General features: G+C 46.2%; 1 protein-coding gene across 14 annotated transcripts in view; it reads left to right on the top strand.

Annotated features, from left to right (window-relative positions):
- Positions 1-21931, top strand: part of cacna1aa (calcium channel, voltage-dependent, P/Q type, alpha 1A subunit, a) — a 52912-nt gene that overhangs the window by 29501 nt on the left and 1480 nt on the right. For 5 of the 14 annotated variants that reach the window (XM_052049345.1, XM_052049339.1, XM_052049348.1 and 2 more), the window contains 20 exons: positions 459-599; positions 665-866; positions 956-1120; positions 1244-1354; positions 2987-3070; positions 4967-5083; positions 5256-5321; positions 5713-5810; positions 5885-6035; positions 6111-6238; positions 8215-8311; positions 12441-12555; positions 13345-13452; positions 14708-14811; positions 16431-16546; positions 16625-16745; positions 17287-17400; positions 18476-18514; positions 20612-20828; positions 21089-21348. In XM_052049345.1, the coding sequence (XP_051905305.1) occupies positions 459-599; positions 665-866; positions 956-1120; positions 1244-1354; positions 2987-3070; positions 4967-5083; positions 5256-5321; positions 5713-5810; positions 5885-6035; positions 6111-6238; positions 8215-8311; positions 12441-12555; positions 13345-13452; positions 14708-14811; positions 16431-16546; positions 16625-16745; positions 17287-17400; positions 18476-18514; positions 20612-20828; positions 21089-21348 (2554 nt within the window). Of the gene's footprint in view, positions 1-458; positions 600-664; positions 867-955; positions 1121-1243; positions 1355-2986; positions 3071-4966; positions 5084-5255; positions 5322-5712; positions 5811-5884; positions 6036-6110; positions 6239-8214; positions 8312-9683; positions 9781-12440; positions 12556-13344; positions 13453-14707; positions 14812-16430; positions 16547-16624; positions 16746-17286; positions 17401-18475; positions 18515-20611; positions 20829-21088; positions 21349-21931 lie in introns of all 14 variants that reach the window. The other 9 variants (XM_052049342.1, XM_052049351.1, XM_052049341.1 and 6 more) reach the window with 7 other exon arrangements.

Here is a 21931-nt window from a genome sequence, read left to right as displayed (position 1 = left end):
GGGTCATCCACAATCAGCAAATATGAATGTTGAATTTAATTGAATTGAATACAACTTTATTGTCAAATGTGCTGTACGTAAGTGTAAGTGTAAAACAAGAGGAGCCGCTGCGGGTGTCCGCGCCGCCATAAAAAGAAATTGTATTCTAGACATTACATTCTAGTTGAGTTTTTTTTACTTACTTGAATTGTACAATTCCAATCCAATGACAACAAAGAGAAACTTCCGATTGACGATGTGCATTTTATTGACGAGTCGAGTGCCTTGGTGTTAGCTGCATCTTATTTTCCTCAGTTTCAAAACAAGTCAGCTAACATATCTTGGCCTCGAATATTTCTTCTTCCGAAATCGCTCTGCACTTTTCCCAATCGCCATTTCAGAATCCTCACGCCGAGTGGCGGTAATGGAAACGGACGTGAAATGAACACGAGCGCTAATGCTGTCGTTTGTACTTGCAGAGGGGAGTTTTTGGTGTACGGGCGCGATAATGAAGTGAAGGCACAGAAGCGGGAGTGGAAGAAGTACGATTTCCACTATGACAACGTGGCTTGGGCCCTGCTCACGCTCTTCACCGTCTCGACTGGGGAGGGTTGGCCGGAGTGAGTACACACCTGCCCGCTCAATCCCAAACGGCGACATCTAATCCTCGTCTCGTCTTTGTAAGGGTGCTGAAACATTCCGTGGACGCCACTTACGAGAATCAAGGCCCCAGCCCGGGGTACCGGATGGAGATGTCCATCTTTTATGTGGTGTATTTTGTCGTCTTCCCCTTTTTCTTTGTCAATATCTTCGTGGCTCTCATCATCATCACCTTCCAGGAGCAAGGAGACAAAATGATGGAGGATTATAGTTTAGAAAAGAATGAGGTGAGGAGCCGCGCTGGGATGGCGGAAAAGGTCGCGGTCGCCGTCACGCCCCCAAAAAAACGTCCTCTTTCTCTTTTATATGTGTGCAGAGAGCTTGTATCGATTTTGCCATCAACGCCAAGCCTTTGACTCGCCACATGCCCAAGAACAAGCTCAGCTTTCAGTACCGCATGTGGGAGTTTGTGGTGTCGCCACCGTTCGAGTACACGATCATGGCGATGATTGCGCTCAACACGATTGTCCTGATGATGAAGGTAAACGATGACGCGATGATTGCATCGTGGAGGCATCCACTTCCTGTATTTCTACGTCTGCGAGCCCTGAATTAGATTTCCCCCCTTTCGCAGCTGCCGTCTGAACGTTTGTGTTTCTTTTAGTACGATGGAGCGTCAGACACCTACGAAGCCGTGTTAGCCAACCTCAACATCGTGTTTACTTCGCTGTTCTCCATGGAGTGTGTGCTCAAGATTATTGCCTTTGGAGTACTGGTGAGTCTTTCTCGGTGTGTTTGGATGATACCTTGGCAAAAAATTTGGACAGGGTGTGAACATTTTTTACGAGATGAATATTTCCAATTGATGGCTTTTAATTTTATAGAACATGACGAGAAAAAAAAATTGGGTCTTTCATTTTGTTACATCATTGCAATACGGAAATTATTTTTCCGGGTCTGAGAAAGCCCTCCCCAATTGTGAAGCTCAGTGTGACCAACGCATATCGTAAAACATCTTCGAAAGATCGATCTATGCCTTTACTGGCTGATGTTGAATCCATTTAAGTTACCTCAACACATTGTGTGCAGCACCTCTGCAGTTCATCGATCCGTAGGCTGCGGCTCACCCGCAACCCTAACGAGGATAAGCGATACAGAAAATGGCTGGACGGATGATCCGCAGAGTAGTTATCAGACTTATTATTACAACTTCCATCACAGAGAGAACCAATGAAACCGTGGAAGGAAAACAAATTTTATGGCACATTGAAAATGGGCCTCGTACTGCTCGATTGTACTTTCAAGGTACTCGGAACGCTTTTGCGGCGGAAAACTCATTCGCCCCGTCACATAATGACGAATGGAATACACTTTGGAGTCAGGGAACAGTTCATAAGCCTCGGGAGGGGGGGTTCACTGTCATGCGCAAGGATACCCGGACAGGAGCTGAACTGGCAATTTTACCTTTCGCCTGTCCGTTTCTGTTTCTCGCATGCAAAGTGTTTACGGGGAAATGGCGAGCCAAGGAAGATGCTTTTCAAAAATAATGCCTGCCACCAGCTGCAAAAGACGATAGGAAGGCGGAGCGGTGGGGGAAGATTAATAGTTGAAAGGTATAAATATTGAGGTGACATAGTGGTGATAATTAGAGGCATTAGGGTGAATGACAGGTACTGTATGTGGTATAAAGAGCAGCTCGGATTATGAGAGCGGGAGGAGATTAAGCCAGAGAGGATTTAAATCTCCGAGAATGGAGTCCAAAACAGGCAGACACTTTACGCAGCCCTCCAGACAAATAATATCCAGGGTGAGTGTGTCTCAAGGTGCTTTATTTTGATTGCCGCCTCCCTGCTTACGCGGCCCTCCGCCGGTCTAATGCACAGTTTGGCTGCAGGCAGCGATGCAGGGAGGCGAGGGAAGTCGTACACCACTCAGCTGGGCCTCTCTTTCCCCGAAGAAATCCGTAATTGTGCGCACGTGTGGGACTTCAGCCTTTTAAGAAGGATTAATGCCCGCAATGATGTGTGGAAGGGGTTTCATTAATTAGAGGTTGTCAAGCAGGAAACTTTTTCAAAAGTTTGCCAATGTCTCATTCTTCTTTATTTTGTGTGTACTGTACGTGTGCTTAATGATTAGAGTGTGTGGTAATTTGATGGGGAACAATTTCCTGCATTTTATCTGCTGGAGTAGATCCAATGTGTCCTGACTGATGGCCCATTTGTCTCATCGCTTTTCTCGCTCTCTCTCACTGGATTATTTTTTGAATTATATGTTCCTCCTCTTCCTCGGTAAAACTTTTGCATGACTTCAACCTGCTAATTGAATTATACTGAACTGTTACTCTCCATCCTCCCTTTTTTTTTCTTTCTCCATCTCTCTCGCTCTCTGCTGTTCATCCCGCTCACAGAATTATTTTAAAGATGCCTGGAATATTTTTGACTGCGTGACCGTTCTAGGAAGCATCACTGACATTCTGGTCACTGAACTTGGGGTAAGTAGTCAATTCTGACGCATTGCAAGACCGCTTATTAATATCAGCGGAGTTTCCGCGTACGTCTGTGGATTTGCACATCTGTCATATTGACAGAAAACAAGGACTCGGGCGAGTGCGTTTGGGTTAGGGGCGCAGTTGAGCCCTGTATTGTTCAGCCATGCACGAATATGTCTTGAAAGTCTTATATAATAGTCCCACTTGGTGGGACCTGGGGGAGACCACACTCCTAGAAGTGTAGCACTGACAGCAAAGACAGAAGAATGCTGATGCCGCTGGGTGCTGCCAGCATCCTAGGCAACCTCATAGCCAATCAAATAATAAAATGAAAGCCCTGAAGCCTTGCAGTGTTTGCATCCGTCAATGACTACGTTCGAACTCTATCGACGTACAAGTGCTTGAAGTCAAACTGAACCAATCTGCCTAAAAGTAGTCATTTGTTTAGTTATGGGGAGTCGTCTAAAATGACAACATCAGATTGTGCTCCCGATGTAAATGTACAAACAACATAGCCTCTGTGCAGTCAGCCATGACGTTATTCTTTATTATGTTGTTGGTGTACTGACTATTGATTTATTTCTTGTTTTTATCTTTCTTTTTTTTTTTTTTTACATGCTTTCATTAACTCTTCCACAAACTTAATGGCCATCTGCTGTAATCTACTTGGTCCCGCCCCCGTTCGGCCCCTGAACCTCACCCCGCCATCCGAATATCGACTTCCTGTGATCCCACCCAATCAAAATGCACTATGAATCATCTGTGTCCACCCATGATAACTGGCTCTGGTTGTGTCTTTGAAACAACCCCAACCCCCCCCCCCCCCACCCCACCCTCCTCCACCAATGCGCTGCTATAAACCATGTGTCTGCAACATCTACATGTAGATGGTTTGTAAAATTTTTGGTTGAACTTTTTGTCTGCATCCGCTTCGATGGCATGTTTTTTTTTCCCCAATCCTGAGCTCAAACCGTGAATTGAATTATGCCAATTCCTCTGCCACTCACTGTCCGACTTTAATTTCTTGACGATCCCATTCGTACTAAATATCCTTTACGAAGATGGCCGTGGTAAAGGATTTTGAATTGTATCAACGCAAAATAGATTGTCACATCTATGCAGATGGGATGATTTTTTTGTGGAATGTATATTCTGACAGTCCAAAATTTTGACTGTGGCAGAGAGAAGCAATAGTTTTTGCATGTCTCCTGCATGCGTTTTCGCAAGACTATCCACCTTCAGCGCGTGGATAGAAACTGCACGCACGTGTCCATCGCTAGGAATCGAGAAGCCAATTGCTGTGCTTCCGTTCTTCGCCATTTGAAATGTAATGCAAAAAACATTGTCTAATTGTTGTTGAATTGTGTCATAAAACATCAAAACCAGGTGTTCTTTAAAATGCGCTTCAACCATCCTTTCTCATTTTGGAGTCAATCCGAATGATGCCCCGAGCTTTGATGCCTTGCGCTCGTCACATCCGCATGCGATCGACGTTGCCCCATGAAAAAAAAGCCTGCTGCCTCGCGAGAATTAGTGCATTTGGTTGTCCTTCCGAGCAAACGTTCTTTGCGTCCCTGCACTTTGAACTATCTGTCCTCACCAGTCCGACCCACATTGACGATGAAACCCAATTTGGATGGAACGACGTAAATTTGCCACTCCTCTTTTTGTCTTGTACTGTTTGGTTGATGAAACGCTTGTTGGAGCCTTGCTGCATTTGGTTTGCGTTGCTTTTGGACTTGAGTTTGAAATCCCACCTCCCCTTTTACTTTGATCTTGTTTTACTCCTTTTACCTTCTTCTACGCCTCCCCAACTTCTCACCCGTCTCAATGTCAATGGACCACGGCTAATTGAATTGTATACCTTCTCTCCCTGACGATGGCGCGGCTCCGCTGCAGAATAACTTCATCAACTTGAGTTTCCTGAGGCTGTTCAGGGCAGCTCGGCTCATCAAGCTGCTGAGGCAAGGAGAAACCATTCGCATCTTGCTCTGGACCTTCGTTCAGTCCTTCAAGGTCTGTCCTCAATCATCCTGCGTATCGTCCGAGCTTTGATGGATATTTGCATTTACCTGTGCGGACTTGAAAAACAATATTCATAATTCCACAGATAACGTCCGAGTGCGTTTGCAAAGTACGTACATTCCGATGATTCAGTCTTTATTTTTTGTTTTTTGTCTGTCCTCAGGCTCTGCCTTATGTTTGCCTCCTCATTGCCATGCTCTTCTTCATCTATGCCATCATTGGGATGCAGGTATGTGGAGGCCGAACCTAAAACATAACCGGGATACATTAGGCATAGAAAGACCAGTTGGAAACGAATGATTGTTGATTTAAAAAAAATGGTGGCTCTTACTCTGGGGGCAAGCAGAAATTGAAAAAGCTGTTTTGGGCCATTTATGCTCAGTAATTTGAAAAACAGGTGACATTTTTGGAAAAGTTCACTCACTGGTTTCATATTTCATATTCTTGGAAAAAAAAATGTATCATCAATTTCGGTGTTTCTCGTCAGATTTCTGTGTTAACAGGGATCATTTATCCAAAAGCACCAAAACCCCAAAAGAAAACCGGCCCCATGATTTCCGATACTCTGTATTGGATGTGTCCACATACCGGTCGTGTTCTCAGTGTCATCGCCTTTGCAGCTTTTCGGGAATATTGCGATTGAAGAAGACGGGGAGGGCGCCATCGACCAACACAACAACTTCAGGACCTTCGTTCAGGCTCTCATGTTGCTCTTCAGGTGCCATTCACGAGATGAGCTTCACGCCATTTCGTTCTGAACGTGTTTGAATTTGTTATCGCGTACATTTCAAGGAGCGCCACTGGGGAGGCGTGGCATGAGATCATGCTGGCGTGCCTGGGGGGTAAAGAATGCGACGAGCTGTCAGGGAATACAGAGCCAGAGTGCGGCAGCCAAGTGGCTTACCTTTACTTTGTCTCGTTCATCTTCTTCTGTTCATTTTTGGTGAGTTCACATCATCTTGCAATTTACGCTGGCTGTTGGACTTCCCTTCCCGAGCACGGGTGTGCTTGTGTGCAGATGCTGAATCTGTTTGTGGCCGTCATCATGGACAACTTTGAGTACTTGACCAGAGATTCTTCCATACTTGGACCTCACCACTTGGATGAGTATGTCAGGATCTGGGCCGAGTATGATCCTGCCGCCTGGTAAGTGGGAGCCCGAATGCACCACTGTGCACGCACATTAAGACTGCACATTTGCAAAGCGTCATGCAGCTACCTTGGATTGTACCCGTAAAGTCCCACAGATATTTTGCTTCTGTAAAAATGTTTAGCGCTTACTCGTAGATATGAAAGGTCTGGGGTTTTTTTTCTTTTTTTTCTTCTGCTTATTGTAACGGGATTGCTCACACAGGGGAAAGCAACAACAGCCCTGCTAATCTCAAGAATCCACTGCGCTTTTTTTACAAGTATAAAATGTAAGAAAGTGCACAGCTGTGAGTGCTAGTCTCCCACACTTACTGGGATTTTTTTTTTCTGTCGCAGCAATTCTATTCATTTGAAATTTATGTGCAGTCCAGTTGATTTGGAATCCGGAATCATTAGTCATGACGAGATAAACTTGCTCGACTTTGAACGCCTGTTGAAATACACAAATCTATTTTGTTCCTGACTGTCTAACCGTTGTTCAGTGCAAGTAGGATGCACATACTGAAGGGTTGTGTGAAATACTTGAGGTAGCTGCACCCAAAGGTCAACCGCCAAGTGACTGTGTTTAATCAGCAATCGCTATTCGAGGCCTGCCACTGTTTTGGAGTTTTCTGCCAAAGGGGTTGTGAGAATAACCATAATCTGGTTATCTCACCCTGGCAACCATTCCCCTTCTACTCGTGTTCCTCCTCTCCTTTTATGCAAGTTGTCCTTAAAAAGCCCTCAAATCCAATCCCAAATCCTCCCCCGTGGTATCTGAATACAGCCAAAAACTTACCACGGCAAAGTCCACATTTGTTTCCAAGGACTGCTTTGTCTTCGTCTACAGTATGAGCATCGACTGTAGACATGCTAAGTTTCATGGCATCTGTATTCCAATATGTGTGTGCTTGTTACTCATGTTGCCCGATTGTAGACCGCACATACAAAAAAAAAAATATAAAGTGGATGTTAGACTGTCAGTTTAGCTGGGAAATGACCACTTGTACAGTGCTCCATTGTGGAGCTATAGCGCTGAACAGTATTTTAATATTTCCGTTTTTCAGATTTTTTAGGGGGCACAGTTGAAATGGCTTCATGTGACATGCTTTGGAGAAAAGTATAACTCGCCCCTTTCCTACTATATAAGACTGCTGTATACACTATATACTTGAGCAACTTCGTTCGAATCAGCAGTTACCAGGCCAATTGTACAGCTAGCTAGCTAGCTAACTAGCTCGCTTGCTAGTATGCCTACACCCACGTAAAGTTCCTTCAGAATAGTCAAATGACGTGGCTGCGAGTGTCTATTTAAGACTTTAAGAGCAGCTTACCTTCATAAAACATCAATAAAGCCAACCAAAGTTTTTTACGTCCAGTATTGAGCAGAAACAAACAGACAGAAACAACTATGCTAGATATCTTACTCTGCTATACCTGGTGTAGCACTTCCGAGCCTGCTCGTAATGCCACCAGTGCACACAAGTAACAGGTGCTATCAAATCTGGGTTCCCAACGTAAATCTATGTTCTAATCACGAACAAATAGTTAATGGTTGAACCTATGTTTAAGGGAGGGGGTGCGTTACTAAACATAGGCAGCTATTAAGTGGTTTGCTGTTTGCCACCTGTGATTGTCGTCGTTTAGCAACAGCTTAATTAAAGCGTCGGCACGTCCATTGTGTGAAAACAGTAGTTTTAAATAAAAATGGTATTTTTCCAGTGCTTGGGATCACATTTAACAGTGTGTAGCATGCAGTACTTTGTGTTGTTTATATTTTTTTGTGTCAAAGTACTAAATGCATTCCTGCGATGGTGATCTCAATTTAGCTGCCCGTATTTTTTATTTTTACAGTAAACATATTGCAAAGTATGTTCAAATACTGTATGAAACTTGTGCTCTTCCTCCCAATGTTTTTCTCTTCTTTATAAGTGTTTGTTTGTGTGTTCTCCTGTGCGTGAGCGTCTCCTAACTCCCCTGTATTCTTCTTGCAGCGGGCGCATTCATTATAAGGACATGTACAGTTTATTGCGAGTTATCGACCCGCCTCTCGGCTTAGGCAAGAAATGCCCCCATAGGGTGGCCTGCAAGGTTTGACTCCCATTCAAACAAAATCTCTCAAGCACACTTGCTAGCCACAGCATCCAGGAATGGAATGAATGCTGCTTTATCGTTTTTTTTTATTTTCAAGGTGGTTTCCTTTTCATTTCAGTTTATATATCTACTTTTTCCACCATTATCAACTTTGCATTCTGAAATGCCGAGAGAATGTGCGGGACAATGCAGATACCCAAAGACGCATGTGAAATGCTCAAAGTGTCACATCATACAAAAAAAAAAGGTGGATGCTATATATCGTAAAATGGCTCCTTCTTTATTCCTATGTTTCATTTTGTTGTTTTTCGGCTACAATATGGCAAACTACGGTGTCCCACTGTAGTGTTGCATTGTTCTTAGTTTTGGGGGGGTTTGGGGAAAGACAGAAACTGCATTGACACCCCTCCTCCTCCCCTTCCTCCCCGTGTGAGCAGGAGTGGCTTGGTGCCTGCTGTCAAGCTCTGTCCTGCTCCTCTGTGCAAACACACACACACATACACGTACAACGCAGACATGCTCACCAAAGTGCTCTCAGAAGAATCTAATTGGAAATGGTTCCAAAAGTTACAAAGTGTGATGACAACATTTCAACTAGTAGATTTGTCGCAGAGCCATAGCAGAGATTGCTGACACCCAACACTCACTTCTCCTGCCACATTGTGTTGAAAGCAAACGTCACAGGCACACCATCTCTTCTTTCATTTTACAATAGTCTCACATAAACGGACCGTATATATATTGCCAAGTCGCGTGGCTAAATGTTCACGCGGCTAGCATGTACTCGATTCCCACTGAGTATCCGAGACCCAGCTTTCGCCCCAAGTAAGCTGGTATCTGCTCCACTTTCACCCCCGGACAAAATCGCCATCTGGGAATGGATGGATGAAAAATATTAAAGCGTGGTCGGCATGTGCTGAAAATTTTGTCACATGTCGCATTTAAATTGCTTAGATTTGAGAGGAAGCTGGTTCAAGCGAACCATGTCTTTTCTGATTGCTTATGGAATGAAACGGAAATCCTGCTAGACTTTCAAGAGTATACTTCACATATGCAGTACATCACATTCATACGTGTCTTTTGATACCAAAGCAGATGATTGAATGTCTTTTTTGGCATGATCAATAGCATGTAAGTGTCTAGCTCAGAGAGAAGCCTCATGAGGGCCACTGTGTCTTCAAATCAGCCCAATAACCTTGTCTTTCTTTTGTTTTGTTTTTTCTTTTGGTATTTCTCTCACTCTCCTTCACACCACGGCTAACTTGATCCCACCTTTCTAAACACCCACCCCTCTGTCTCTTTCTCCTTGCTTTCCTCCATCCCTTCTACTTCTTGGTTAACGAATTGGTGGCACTGGCTGATGGTGCAGTGGCAGAATCAGTTGCAGGCAAATGTATGACATGCTGAGGCACATGTGTCCTCCACTAGGCCTCGGGAAGAGGTGTCCAGCACGGGTGGCCTACAAGGTTAGAGAGGACCCCACCCCGAGTCTCCAATAGGGGATAAAAGGGTGTGGGCGAGGGTGGGGCTTTAGAAGGTGCTAGTAAGATGTCAACATGGTGTCATCTTGACTGCTGTTGTTTGTTTGGTTATACTGAACTATTTTTTTTTCTTTCTGTTTTGTGGAAAGTGGGGGTGGGCCGGTCATTGTTGTGGTCATTGTGTGGCAGTGTGGAACTTTTGGGTGGAGGTAGGAAGACAAATAGGGTGAGATGGGGTGAGACAGGGGGATGCTTATCCACAGGAAGGAACGAAAGGAAGGGACCTTCTCAGCTCATTTGCACCATGTAGCTTCCGCCGCCCAAGCTCACCGTACACAATTTGCACTTGGAAAGAACCGTGTACGGAAGGGCACATAGATTATATGAACAAAAGTATCGCAATACCACCATCAACCCCCACATCCCCCCACACCCCCCACAGAGACACACATCACACATACACACAGCATGCATGTGCAGCAGTGCTTGGAAAGTCCGCGAGACTTCTGTCGTCTGACTCGTTCCTTCCTGTGGATGGGGCAAGCGCATACACACATACACGCAAATGCAAAGAAGGAGGTCACGCGCACCCACACAGAGACAGTATGTGTTCTTTGCTATGGTAGAGAGAGCAGAAGGGCTTGTGTCAGTGATGTGTTTTCCTCCGAGAGCCTTTGGTTGCCATATAGAAGCAGTTCTTTTTCTCTCACCCTCCATGTAGCAGCGCCGAGCCCCCAAGCTGCCTCTTTTCTTTTTTTTTCTTTCTTTTTTTTCCTATCTGCAAGTCCAATCTTCTCTTTGTCCTTTGGTTCTGTCGTCAATGCAGTTCTTATTCTGTTTCCAGCCCCCCTCGCCCCCCTCCTCCTTCTGCTCCTCCACATCTCTGCATAACCCCTCCCAGCACTCAAACCTCACCTGCCCTCTGCATGGCCCATTTGCACGACTGCCATTTCCATGAACGCGCCACCCCAAATAATCCGCACACACACGCATTTGATGTCGGAATAGAAATACACGAGAAGTCAAAGTTAACCTGACTACGATAACATGGATTGTCCAAAAAGCCATCCGAATGCGATGACATTTACAGAGCAATGTCAAATCTGAACAACCGACAGCTCGGAATGTTGGATTTGATCCGATTCGTCCGAAGCGATGAATTCACGGTGGCGCTATTGGAACCAGTTTCATGCAGTCACTTTGGTTGTCGATCCACCTTTGTTATCTTTCTGTTTACGCCTGCCAAATTAACCACTTAAAGCCTCCTCCCTGAACTACTCCTTAGACCCCAAAACTTTCCCTGCTCAATAATGCTAATATCCCTTGCAACATTTTTAATTTCCTTGCCAAAGCACGAGCCCAACGGAAACCCTGTCACCTTTCAGCTGGTCCACTTCCACACAAAACGACGACGCGTAACGGACAGCGCAGTTGAATTTCTCAGTCTTGACAGGAGACTGCAGGGTCTTCGGGCAGGACCGCTTTCCGACTGACACAGCCAAGCGTTGGTTACTTCTTTTGCTTTCCCCTGATCATTTGTACTCACTTTCTCTATCTGCATATACTAACTCTCGCTCTACTATTATTTCTTCCTCTCCATCATCTCTTTTGGCTTTAGCGCCCCCCCATGACATTTAAGACTCATGACACATCTTTGCCTTCTGGCAGTATTCTTGTCATATTTTCTTTTTTTTTTCACATTTTCCGCAGAATGCTGCTCTCTCTCACCTATTAACCCTCAAAGTCTGTCTTCATTTATCCACACACATAGGACCCCCCCAAAAAATTGACTAAAAGAGCCCCTTGCTCAATCATCCCAGCTTAGCGACAGGCCCTACACATGTTCAAAAATTTTCCTTCAAACAGCTACTACATTAAAACAGCGCACAAACTCATTTTAATGTAGCCCCACATGGGATGCTTTCTGTGTACGGCTGCGCAGCTGCTTGTCCCGTGAGGCGTATTGTTTGTGCATTGCATGCTTGCATGGGGGGGTGGGAAACTGGTGAGTGAGGAGTAGACTTTTTTTTTTTTTAATATACTCGCGATAGAGTGATGAAGGGGAAGGCATAGCAGTGGGGGGGGGGGGGTTGCATGGTTTGCTGCATGTCTGGGTGGTTGCCGTCTTCCTGTTACCAAACACACACACACAAAGTGATTGTCGTGTGAGTTGGTGTTTGTCTCTTACCATTTACAAGCCAACAAGGCCTTTAAAGGGATGAACCAATAAGCAAAAAAAAAACAAAGTGTGCCAACCCCCTCTTCCTCACCAAAAGATGTCTCACGTTTGATTTTGGTTTATTGGTTCAGAACGGGTCTCTTGTTGTGAGCCTCCAATCCCCAATGTCGGAGCTGTGGGTAACCGAAGTCACTTTACCGTTCAGCATCACTGAGCTGCCCGATCTCTGATGACTAATATGATCTTCGCAAGTTATTTTATATCACAATTGTGGCCTTTCGTGACAGTCAAGCCATTGGATTTGAAGTTTCCCATATTTGGGTCAAACTCACACCAGGTGCTTATGCACAGCTCCTTCACTCCACCTTTTAGCCCCCTCCCCAATCCCCAACCCCTTTGTCACTTGGAGGTTCCACAAACGATCCCACCCGTATTTGTTTCTCAATGTGATTGACCCTCCCCACAGAGACTCCTTCGCATGGATCTGCCCGTGGCGGACGACAACACGGTCCACTTTAACTCCACCCTCATGGCTTTGATCCGCACAGCCCTGGACATCAAAATCGCCAAGATTTCTGAAGGTGCCCCATCCCTCTTACTTTCCCAGAAACGGTTGTTCGCAACTCCAAAACGGCCGCATAATATATAATCCCTGTAATTCCGTTTAACAGATTTCACCATGCGTTGTAATTTATAGCTGTGACGTTTCAGGAAGAAAAAAACAATCCACCAGTTACTGAACCTTATTAGTATTATAATTTTGTCATTTTTTTGGTGGTCTAATTTGTGAAATTGGGCGGCCCGGTAGTCCAGTGGTTAGCACGTCGGCTTCACAGTGCAGAGGTACCGGGTTCGATTCCAGCTCCGGCCTCCCTGTGTGGAGTTTGCATGTTCTCCCCGGGCCTGCGTGGGTTTTCTCCGGGTGCTCCGGTTTCCTCCCACATTCCAAAAATATGCATGGCAGGCTGATTGAACATTCTAAAATTGTCCCTAGGTGTGAGCGTGAGCGTGATTGGTTGTTCATCTCTGTGTGCCTTGCGATTGGCTGGCAACCGATTCAGGGTGTCCCCCGCCTACTGCCCGGAGACAGCTGGGATAGGCTCCAGCACCCCCCGCGACCCTAGTGAGGATCAAGCGGCTCGGAAGATGAATGAATGAATGAATAATTTGTGAAATTGATGTTTTCGATTTGGTACAAAGTACAATTTTATATACAGCAATTAGTGGGTCCTTCACGTTACAACTGCCTTCACACCTAATCATGGCACATTTCTTCCTGTTTCTGTATTTGTCTTCTTGGGGTGAATGCGCATACGTGGCTGTGTTATGTCTGCGTCTCTGTATTTGTTCCGTCTGCATGTTTGGACCAGGTGGTATTGACAAGCACCAGATGGATGCCGAGCTGAGGAAAGAGATGATGGCAATCTGGCCCAATCTCTCCCAGAAGCATCTGGACTTGCTGGTTACTCCCCACAAGTGTAAGTTGCAGTGCACAAGGGCGCGCGACGCGGGCCCGGCCGCAGCCGACTTCTCCGACGTTGTTTCTCTTCCACGCCACCTGAGGATCGCTTCTTTCTGCCAGTCTCTCCCTTCACCGCCGCACCCTCTGATACAGCAATGTCCGAAAAGTGCGCGCACACGAACTGGGCGACCAACGCCGCCGCCTAAAATCAGAGGGTGCCTTTCTATAGAGCAACTCTCTATAGATGTCTTTTCACTACAGGGCCAGTCAGAGTTGCGCATATCTAGAAAACGGAACAATATGGTTCTCCCCTTCTATTGATTGATGAAATGTGAAGCTAAAGTAGGCCGACTATTCTTGCCGTTTGTTTAATGCATGATGTTGATCCATATACAGCGATGCCTTGAGATATAAGTGCTAATTCTTTGGAACGAAATGAATTCAAAATTGTGTATTTAAAAGAACGTGACTTTACTCTAAAGTCTCCTATTGCAATGCTAATGCAGGGCAGGAAACACCTTAGACAGGCTAACGCATGGCATTGAAGAGATGGCGTTAGAACGCTTTAAGCAACAGATATTTGAACGCTAATGGTGGAGAAACCGATGTAGACGGGCGGTAGCCTCGAACAAAATTCAGAGTCACAAGCATATATTCGATTGGGTGATGACTGTATTATACTGCCCCCGGTGGCCAAATCACACAGAACACAAGAAGCTATGTTGAATTTTTCATGGTGCATAATTTTAATTGGAATTGTTTACATTCAATTAGATTAGATTCCCATGTTTTTATAAAGTACACTATTATGCGGTGCTAGTTTTCTTTGCAAATGACAAAAATTACTTGATTTTGCGGGGGAGGCTCAAATGGTTTAAAGGCATTGACATTCATTTTAATGAGGAAAGTTGAAAGAAGATACGGCTGTTTGGAGGCACGAGTGCGGAAACTCTTTTCTCAAGGCACCGCTGTAGTTCCAATACCAAGAAAAGTAAAAACAAAACCCAAGTCCAAAGGCTCAGTCTTAAACTTTCACTACTTTGTATAGCACATCACGAGGCTATGATGCGGCTAACTGCTGGAAAAAAAAAAAAGATCTGCCTGTGAAAAGACATTTTTTGCTCAATGTCTGTGTATGTGCATATGTGACGTGTGTGTGAAAGTACCCGTGCCTTTGTTGGTGTGCACGCCTCACCCTTCTCTCCCATGCCTGGCGCTCAGGGTCCATACCAAAGGGTCTAATCTTGCAGGGTAACTTGTCATTCTCTCAGCAGCGACAGACCTGACAGTTGGCAAAATCTACGCTGCCATGATGATCATGGAGTACTACCGGCAGAGCAAGACCAAGCGCTCGCAAGCGCTCCGCGATGAGCAGGTAATGCATGTCTCCAGCAAGGCCTGAGCCGAGTGTGTTCATGTTCACACGCACACACTCACACATACACACGCATTGGCTGGGTCTACAGTATGTGCTGACGTGGATTAATTTTTTTTTTTAAAGGGAAAAGGCCATATGAGATTTGGTTGTATTTTTGTCTTATTGCGAAATTATTTACAGTCAGCTGCCAAAAATGGCTGCATCGACACCATTATCATCTTTTTAGCTGAAAACACCCCGCCAAAAATGAATTTGAGATCAAACGAGATGTGCTTTAACATCAGGCCAACGGTTTATAGGAATTAAAAGAGCCTAACGCGTATTTTTGGTTTAATTTCAAGTGTCTTGAGAAAAATGAGAACTGTGTCAGCGTTGCAATATTTATGGACTTGACTTTATGATATTGAGCAACTTTTTAAAGGGGCATTCTTGTAGAAATAACAGTGCTGCCATCTGCTGCTTTAAAGGTGTCCTCTCTCCGTTCAGTGAGGTAGTTTAGTTTCTTGGGGGGGGGGGGGGGGGGGGTTATTCATTCATTCATCTTCCGAGCCGCTTGATCCTCACTAGGGTCGCGGGGGGTGCTGGAGCCTATCCCAGCTGTCTTTGGGCAGTAGGCGGGGGACACCCTGAATCGGTTGCCAGCCAATCGCAGGGCACACAGAAACGAACAACCATTCGCACTCACACTCACACCTAGGGACAATTTAGAGTGTTCAATCAGCCTGCCACGCATGTTTTTGGAATGTGGGAGGAAACCGGAGCACCCGGAGAAAACCCATGCAGGCCCGGGGAGAACATGCAAACTCCACACAGGGAGGCCGGAGCTGGAATCGAACCCACGACCTCTGTACTGTGAAGCCGACGTGCTAACCACTGGACTACCGGGCCGCCCGGGGGGGGGGTTATTGAGGATCTGAATTCACACACAATTTCTTCAGACAGTTTTGGTTATAAATGTCAACTGTGTCACAGAGGATTTCATTTTCCCCGGATGGAACTTGAGCCCGATAGAACAACTTTTGTACTTCGGCCGTATTTTCAAAGCATACTTCTAAAACAGTCTCCTCCAAACAGGCTCATTTAATGTTGCTTACGATACTGCACGACCACAAATGCAGTCTATACTCAGCATACTGTTCCTCCACCCTCGTCCGTTTATTTTGTTTTTTAATCAAGAGTTACCGTATAGGCTCGCCTTGTACGGATGCATGTATTTTTTCATCTCGCATCTTCACGTTCTAATCACATGTATGAAACATGAACATGTATTCCTATACCATGCACCCATCACCCCCTTCACCCCCACCCATCCCTCCATGGTCAATTCCTTTTATTCACCCTTTCCGTATTATTTTAACTTGTGCCCACAGCTCTGCCTTGGTATGTAACGCATCATCGGCAACACGTAGGCCGCCTGATAGTTGTTTTACTTTTTGGTATAATGACTGAGGTGCCTTGTGTCATGAACCCACTGGTGACATTTTGTCCACAAAGGCATGGTTGGATGCCAGCAGCCCCCCCCACCCCTCCGGTCCTGCTTCGCTCCTTTCCATGCCCCCATTTCCCTGTCGGTCTGCCTGATAGCCGGCGATGGCCATGTCGTATATCTTACGCAGAATCGAACGCCATTACTGTTTCAGCGCGTGGAACCGCCTTCCCCCACCCAAGACGGGGGTCCGGGCCTCAACAATGCCCTCCCTCCACCCGAGACGACAGAGACAATGAGCAAACTGTGAGTCTGGAACTCCGACCGGGCGTGAAGGAAGATACGTGTACGTTTGCGTTTGATTAGCGCACATTTGTGTGACAGCCCGGTGGATGGGGGGGTGCCGGAGAGCCAGTCCTGGGTCACAGCTCGCGCTCAGGAGATGTCCCAAAAGGTCGGGAGCTGGAGCCCTGAAGATGGCCTGGGAAGCATGACCACGTCGCAGGTAGAAAGCGCACGCGAGCTCACTCATGCGAGCAGGATTACACCCCACATTCAAAACACATTCAAATTCCCACGTTTTTTTTTTCTTTGTGTAAATCATGCCCTGGTTTTATCAGTTAAGATTTTTAGGGGCTTGTAAAAAAAAAAAATTAAACGTGCTTTTTTTTTTTTTAAACCCTTTCAGGGACAGCAGTTACTACAGCGGACAGCTTATCATGTGATCAGGTTATAGGGTGCACGAAAGGGTTAATCAAGGGTCCACGAAAGGGCGTGGTTGCGGGTGGCCACTTTCCCCATCCCTGTTCTAGATTGTGAAAGTCTACCCGATGAAGCGAGTACCCTTGGAAACTAGAATTAGGAAGGTTGCAAATGGCAAAGCTCGTCATTGTGCTCATCTGATCCTCTCATTGACCACATGCCTGCGTACGACCCCTTGATTCTCTGCCTCTGTGGATAGCAAGCCCCCCCCCCCATGCCCCCACCCCCCAAGATGTCCCGGTCAGCCAGTCACAACATCTCCTGCTCTCGTGCTCTGTTTACAGACGGTAGAGATGAGAGAGATGGGGCAGGATGGTTACTCGGATACTGAGCACTTTCCACCAATGGAAGGCCACGGCAGGGCCGCTTCCATGCCCCGCCTACCAGGCGACAACCAAGTGAGCAGCATTGTCACCTCGCCAACTTTCGACCTTCTGTTTCCCCTCCTCATTTTGTCTCCCCCCCACCACCCCAGCCCCCACCACCCTGCTCATTTTGTATTTTGTCTGATCCTACAGGTCTTTGCTAAATGATTCATTGCTGTGGTTCATAGCAGACGCTGACCCTCATCAAACATTTCAAATGAATTTGATCAAACGAGACCAAAACGTCATCTGGCTTCAGCATGGAATATTATTATTATTTTTATTTTTTTTGCAGTGATGTTGATTTCTGAGTCTAAAGAACCATAGCAAGGCAAAGTTCAAAACCTTTACGGTCGCTCTCTACTACTTCTCCGGTTTGTGTCTTGTCTTCCTCCCCTCTCATCGCTCGCGTGTCCCTCTTTTCATCCTCATCCATTTTTGTCTCGTTCCACAGTAATGAGTGCTCTGGTTGTCGACGCGCAAAAAAATAAAAAATATCAAGAGAGACACAATGTGCACCGACTGAACGCATATTCATAGGCGGGCCCACTTTTATTTACTTTGTTGCTGTTGCTTCTAAACTTCAAATTTGATTTTTGTCCCTTCCGGCTGAAGGTCGAGAGTACTTTTGATGAATTTGGACGAGTTTCTCTTGCCCCCCCAACTAGCATGCGCGACGCGTGTGCGTGTGTGTTTGAGTTCACCCCGCTTCTGTCCAACTGTCGTACCGTGTGTGTGTGTGTGTGTGTGTATGTGCCTATCCTGTACGTATATTTTTACCATTGCTTTTGTGCCCATGGCGTTGATTGTGCATTTTCTCTGTGACTGTCTATAAATCACTGTTTTCACGTCTTTCACCTGCCGCGCGTGGTAAGTGTTACTCCTCCTTCACTGCTGCCTGAGTTCCTAATTAGTCCTTCTTCCCGTGTCTTTTTTGAGCGACGCTATTGCCACCTCTCTTTATTCTCCTCCATTGTGAATCTATTCATCTTTATTATTGGTCTCCCGTCACCTGTGCTCGTCTGTTGTCCTGGTTCTGCTTCATTTGTGGCTGTGTGTGTGTGTGTGTGCGCGTGTGTGTGTGTGTGTTTTTTCTGTGCTCACACAGAAGCGGAGGAAGGGAAAGCAGCGTGGCAGTCACCTCAGTGTATGTACCCTGTCTTCCCTGCCCCCCCCCCACCCACCCCGCTCTTGTCATCTCTATTCTGTCGCTCTGACTTGCTCTTAAAACGCATTCCCACCAAGCAGTTCAATTTGGTTCTCTTTTCGGAATAGTAGGATGTTGTTTACCTTTCCACATGGCGAAGAGTACCGTTCGATATGAATCGTTTTGAGCGAGAAACTCGGAAGTCCATGAATTGGTAGATGGAGACTCAAACAAAAATGGTCTGAAGAATTCTTGAACTAAGCTCATCTTAAGTGAACAGACACTAAGAACAATAGCTACTACCAAATACTGTAAATATGACCAGAATTTTTTTTGGGGGGGGGGGGGGTCAACGGTCATTTTCACGTCACCTCTTGTCGTAAACAACTGTGCCACATACTGACTGGTGGGGCCTCTAGCGTCTCTTTCTGCTGCTGTTTGGTCACTCTTTGTCAGTGTGCTTGCCATGAATGTTCTTCTTTCTTATTTTCTTTTGTTTTTGTCTCCATTCATACCTGCCTACTTGCATGCAAATTGATATCGACTGTAAGCGGCTGTCTGTTCATGGGAGCCTGTTTGTTGTGTGTGTGTGTATGTGTGTGTGTGTGAAATGAGGAGAGATGTCAGAGGAATGACGCGAATGGAAATATTGGGATTGTCAGTGCCCATCACTCCCTGGAGGTCAGATCATATGGTGCTTAACGTATATGTACACTATCTGGACAACATTTTTTTACTTCATTAAATCATTCATGGGTGGCCCGGTAGTCCAGTGGTCAGCACGTTGGTTTCACAGTGCAGAGGTACCGGGTTCGATTCCAGCTCCGGCCTCCCTGTGTGGAGTTTGCATGTTCTCCCCGGGCCTGCGTGGGTTTTCTCCGGGTGCTCCGGTTTCCTCCCACATTCCAAAAATATGCATGGCAGGCTGATTGAACACTCTAAATTTTCCCTAGGTGTGAGTGTGAGCGTGGATGGTTGTTCGTCTATGTGTGCCCTGCGATTGGCTGGCAACCGATTCAGGGTGTCCCCCGCCTACTGCCCGGAGACGGCTGGGATGGGCTCCAGCACCCCCCGCGACCCTAGTGAGGATCAAGCGGTACGGAAGATGAATGAATGAATGAATAAATCATTCATCGATTTGGATAATTCTTTGCTTGCGACTTGACAACCGCTGGAGAAACCCTTCCGTTCCGCTATGACGTGGCTGGGTTGACTTTGGTATGGCAGAACACGACATCGAGCACCTTTAAAAACGATGGACTGCTATCCTAATGTCGTCATTTGTTGGTTGCTAAGTATGGAACGCCAACAGCAGTGATGTAATCAATGGCGGGAAAAAAGCAAAACTATATTTCATTGGACTGACTTGAGTGATTAGAGAGCATGGAATGAGTGGCCGATTCTGTACACAGCCCAAGTCTCTATTTTTAATTTCCACTCCAGGTTAACTCATTCACTCCCAAACACGTATATAGACGTCTTTTCAGACTTGGTCCAGAATTGGCTGGTACTGAATGAGTTAAGTGTCCTCAGCAGGTCTCCCAATACTTTTGTCCATATAGTGTACTCAGCATACCAAATTTGTAGTCAACTTAGGCACCATTGGCTCTCTCCTACTGTCTTGATCGACACGTCGAGTACTCAGGAAAGCCCGCATGGCCGGAGCAAAGCAGAGTAAGATGTACAAAGCAGGAACACGCACGCACTGGAGGTTCCTACCGCCTGGAATGTGCCTTGCTCATGAGGGTTATGGGAAAATGAGGATGGAGTAATGATGCAAGTCACACTGACCCTTCAGTACCTTTTTTTTTAAGAACTTACAGAAGCATGAAGGCATGGCTGTTTGCCATCATCTCAAATTTTCTTTGTCGTTTTGATATTTGTCGCATTCCTTCCCACCGAGCTTTTCGCAATGCTAAGAAGGCGGCTTTACTGCAATCCTTCTAATGATGCAAGGGGAAAATTGTCGCCGGTTGTGAATGAAGTTTTAAAATAAAAATAGATCAAGGTCAAACACGTGCAAACGCACAATCGCGCTCAGGATTCCACACCGAAAACGAATCTCTCAGCATGCGTCCCTCCTTGTTTCTCCCGCAGGCCATCGGCGACAACAGCCCCATGAAGCGCTCGGCCTCATCGTTAGGTCACAGTAGGTCGGGACGCGGCAGCAGAGACAAAGGAGGCCCGGATGGCTACAATATGGAGCGCGTTATACCCGAAGAAGGTCGTGCTTCCAGGCACGGGCACAGGAGAAAAGAGCGCAGCCATCGTGCCTCCGAGAGGTCGCTGAGTCGCTACGCCGAAGCCGATGCAGGTTGGGGGCGTCGCAAACACACACACCTCGTCATTCACAACAATTGCATTAGATGGTTGAAAAGTAACCAAAAAAGTAACTAAACACCCGGACCGGTATTTCAGGCCATACAGAATCTAATTATGATGCAACCCCCTATCCCCCCCCCAAAAAAAAAAAAAAACCACTGTGTAACACATGTTAAACTCTCATTTCCATCAACGACTGTATAGACAGAATTTGCTGCTGTACTAATCCTCTGCTGTCGGGTTTGGGCACAGACACTCAGTCCGGTGACCTGATGTCCAGGGACAGGGATCGGGATCGAGATCGTGGTCGATCCAAAGACCGCAAGCACCATCACCATCATCACCACCATCACGGCTCGGTGGACAAAGAGCGTTACGCGGCGGAGCGTGGCGGCGAATACGGCCGCAAGCATTCTCGCGACAGAGAGCCCGACCGGGAGAGGGAAAGGGAGCGAGACCCGCGGTGGTCGCGATCCCCCAGCGAGGGTCGCGATTGCATCACACACAGACAGGTGGGCTTACGGATATTTGAATGATCAGAGTCGGGATTGCCTCACGTTAAGCACAGTGAGCTTAAAACGTGAGCTGCTGCACAATCTCAGTCGGTGTGCCGAAACACAAAAATATGCAATGGTCAATATTTGATCATTAAGGCGTCATGACGACAGTTGTTTGCTCCGGTCTTTGAATTGCGCTGGTGCTCAAATGTCGTATCCGGTGGATGGATGTTACCAAGATATGAATCAACGTGAATTTATGTGAACAACTGAACAAATATGCACACGGTCGTGTATATTTGTCCACTGGAATGCCGTATTCAACTTCCTCTCCCTCACTCACTTTTCCTCCATTCCAACTGGAAGTTCACAATTGCCTGAGCACACCTGATCCACAGACATGCCGCCATGTGGCGTGCAGTGAGGGGAGGCAGGTTGAGGCCGTGCCTCACCTGTCATCACAAGTATTAATATTTCTCCGCTGGACTATGATTTTGGTGTCGTTCTTCATCTATTTTGATAAGATATCCTTTATTTGTCCCACACTGGAGAAATTTACAATTTGAAAGTAATTTGATCATTTCTTGCTCCGAAAACG

This window comes from Hippocampus zosterae, chromosome 17 (assembly GCF_025434085.1).
Source record: "Hippocampus zosterae strain Florida chromosome 17, ASM2543408v3, whole genome shotgun sequence".
NCBI lineage: Eukaryota > Metazoa > Chordata > Actinopteri > Syngnathiformes > Syngnathidae > Hippocampus > Hippocampus zosterae.
The sequence above is the reverse complement of the archived record's forward strand: the minus strand, read 5'-3'. Positions and strand labels throughout refer to the sequence as shown.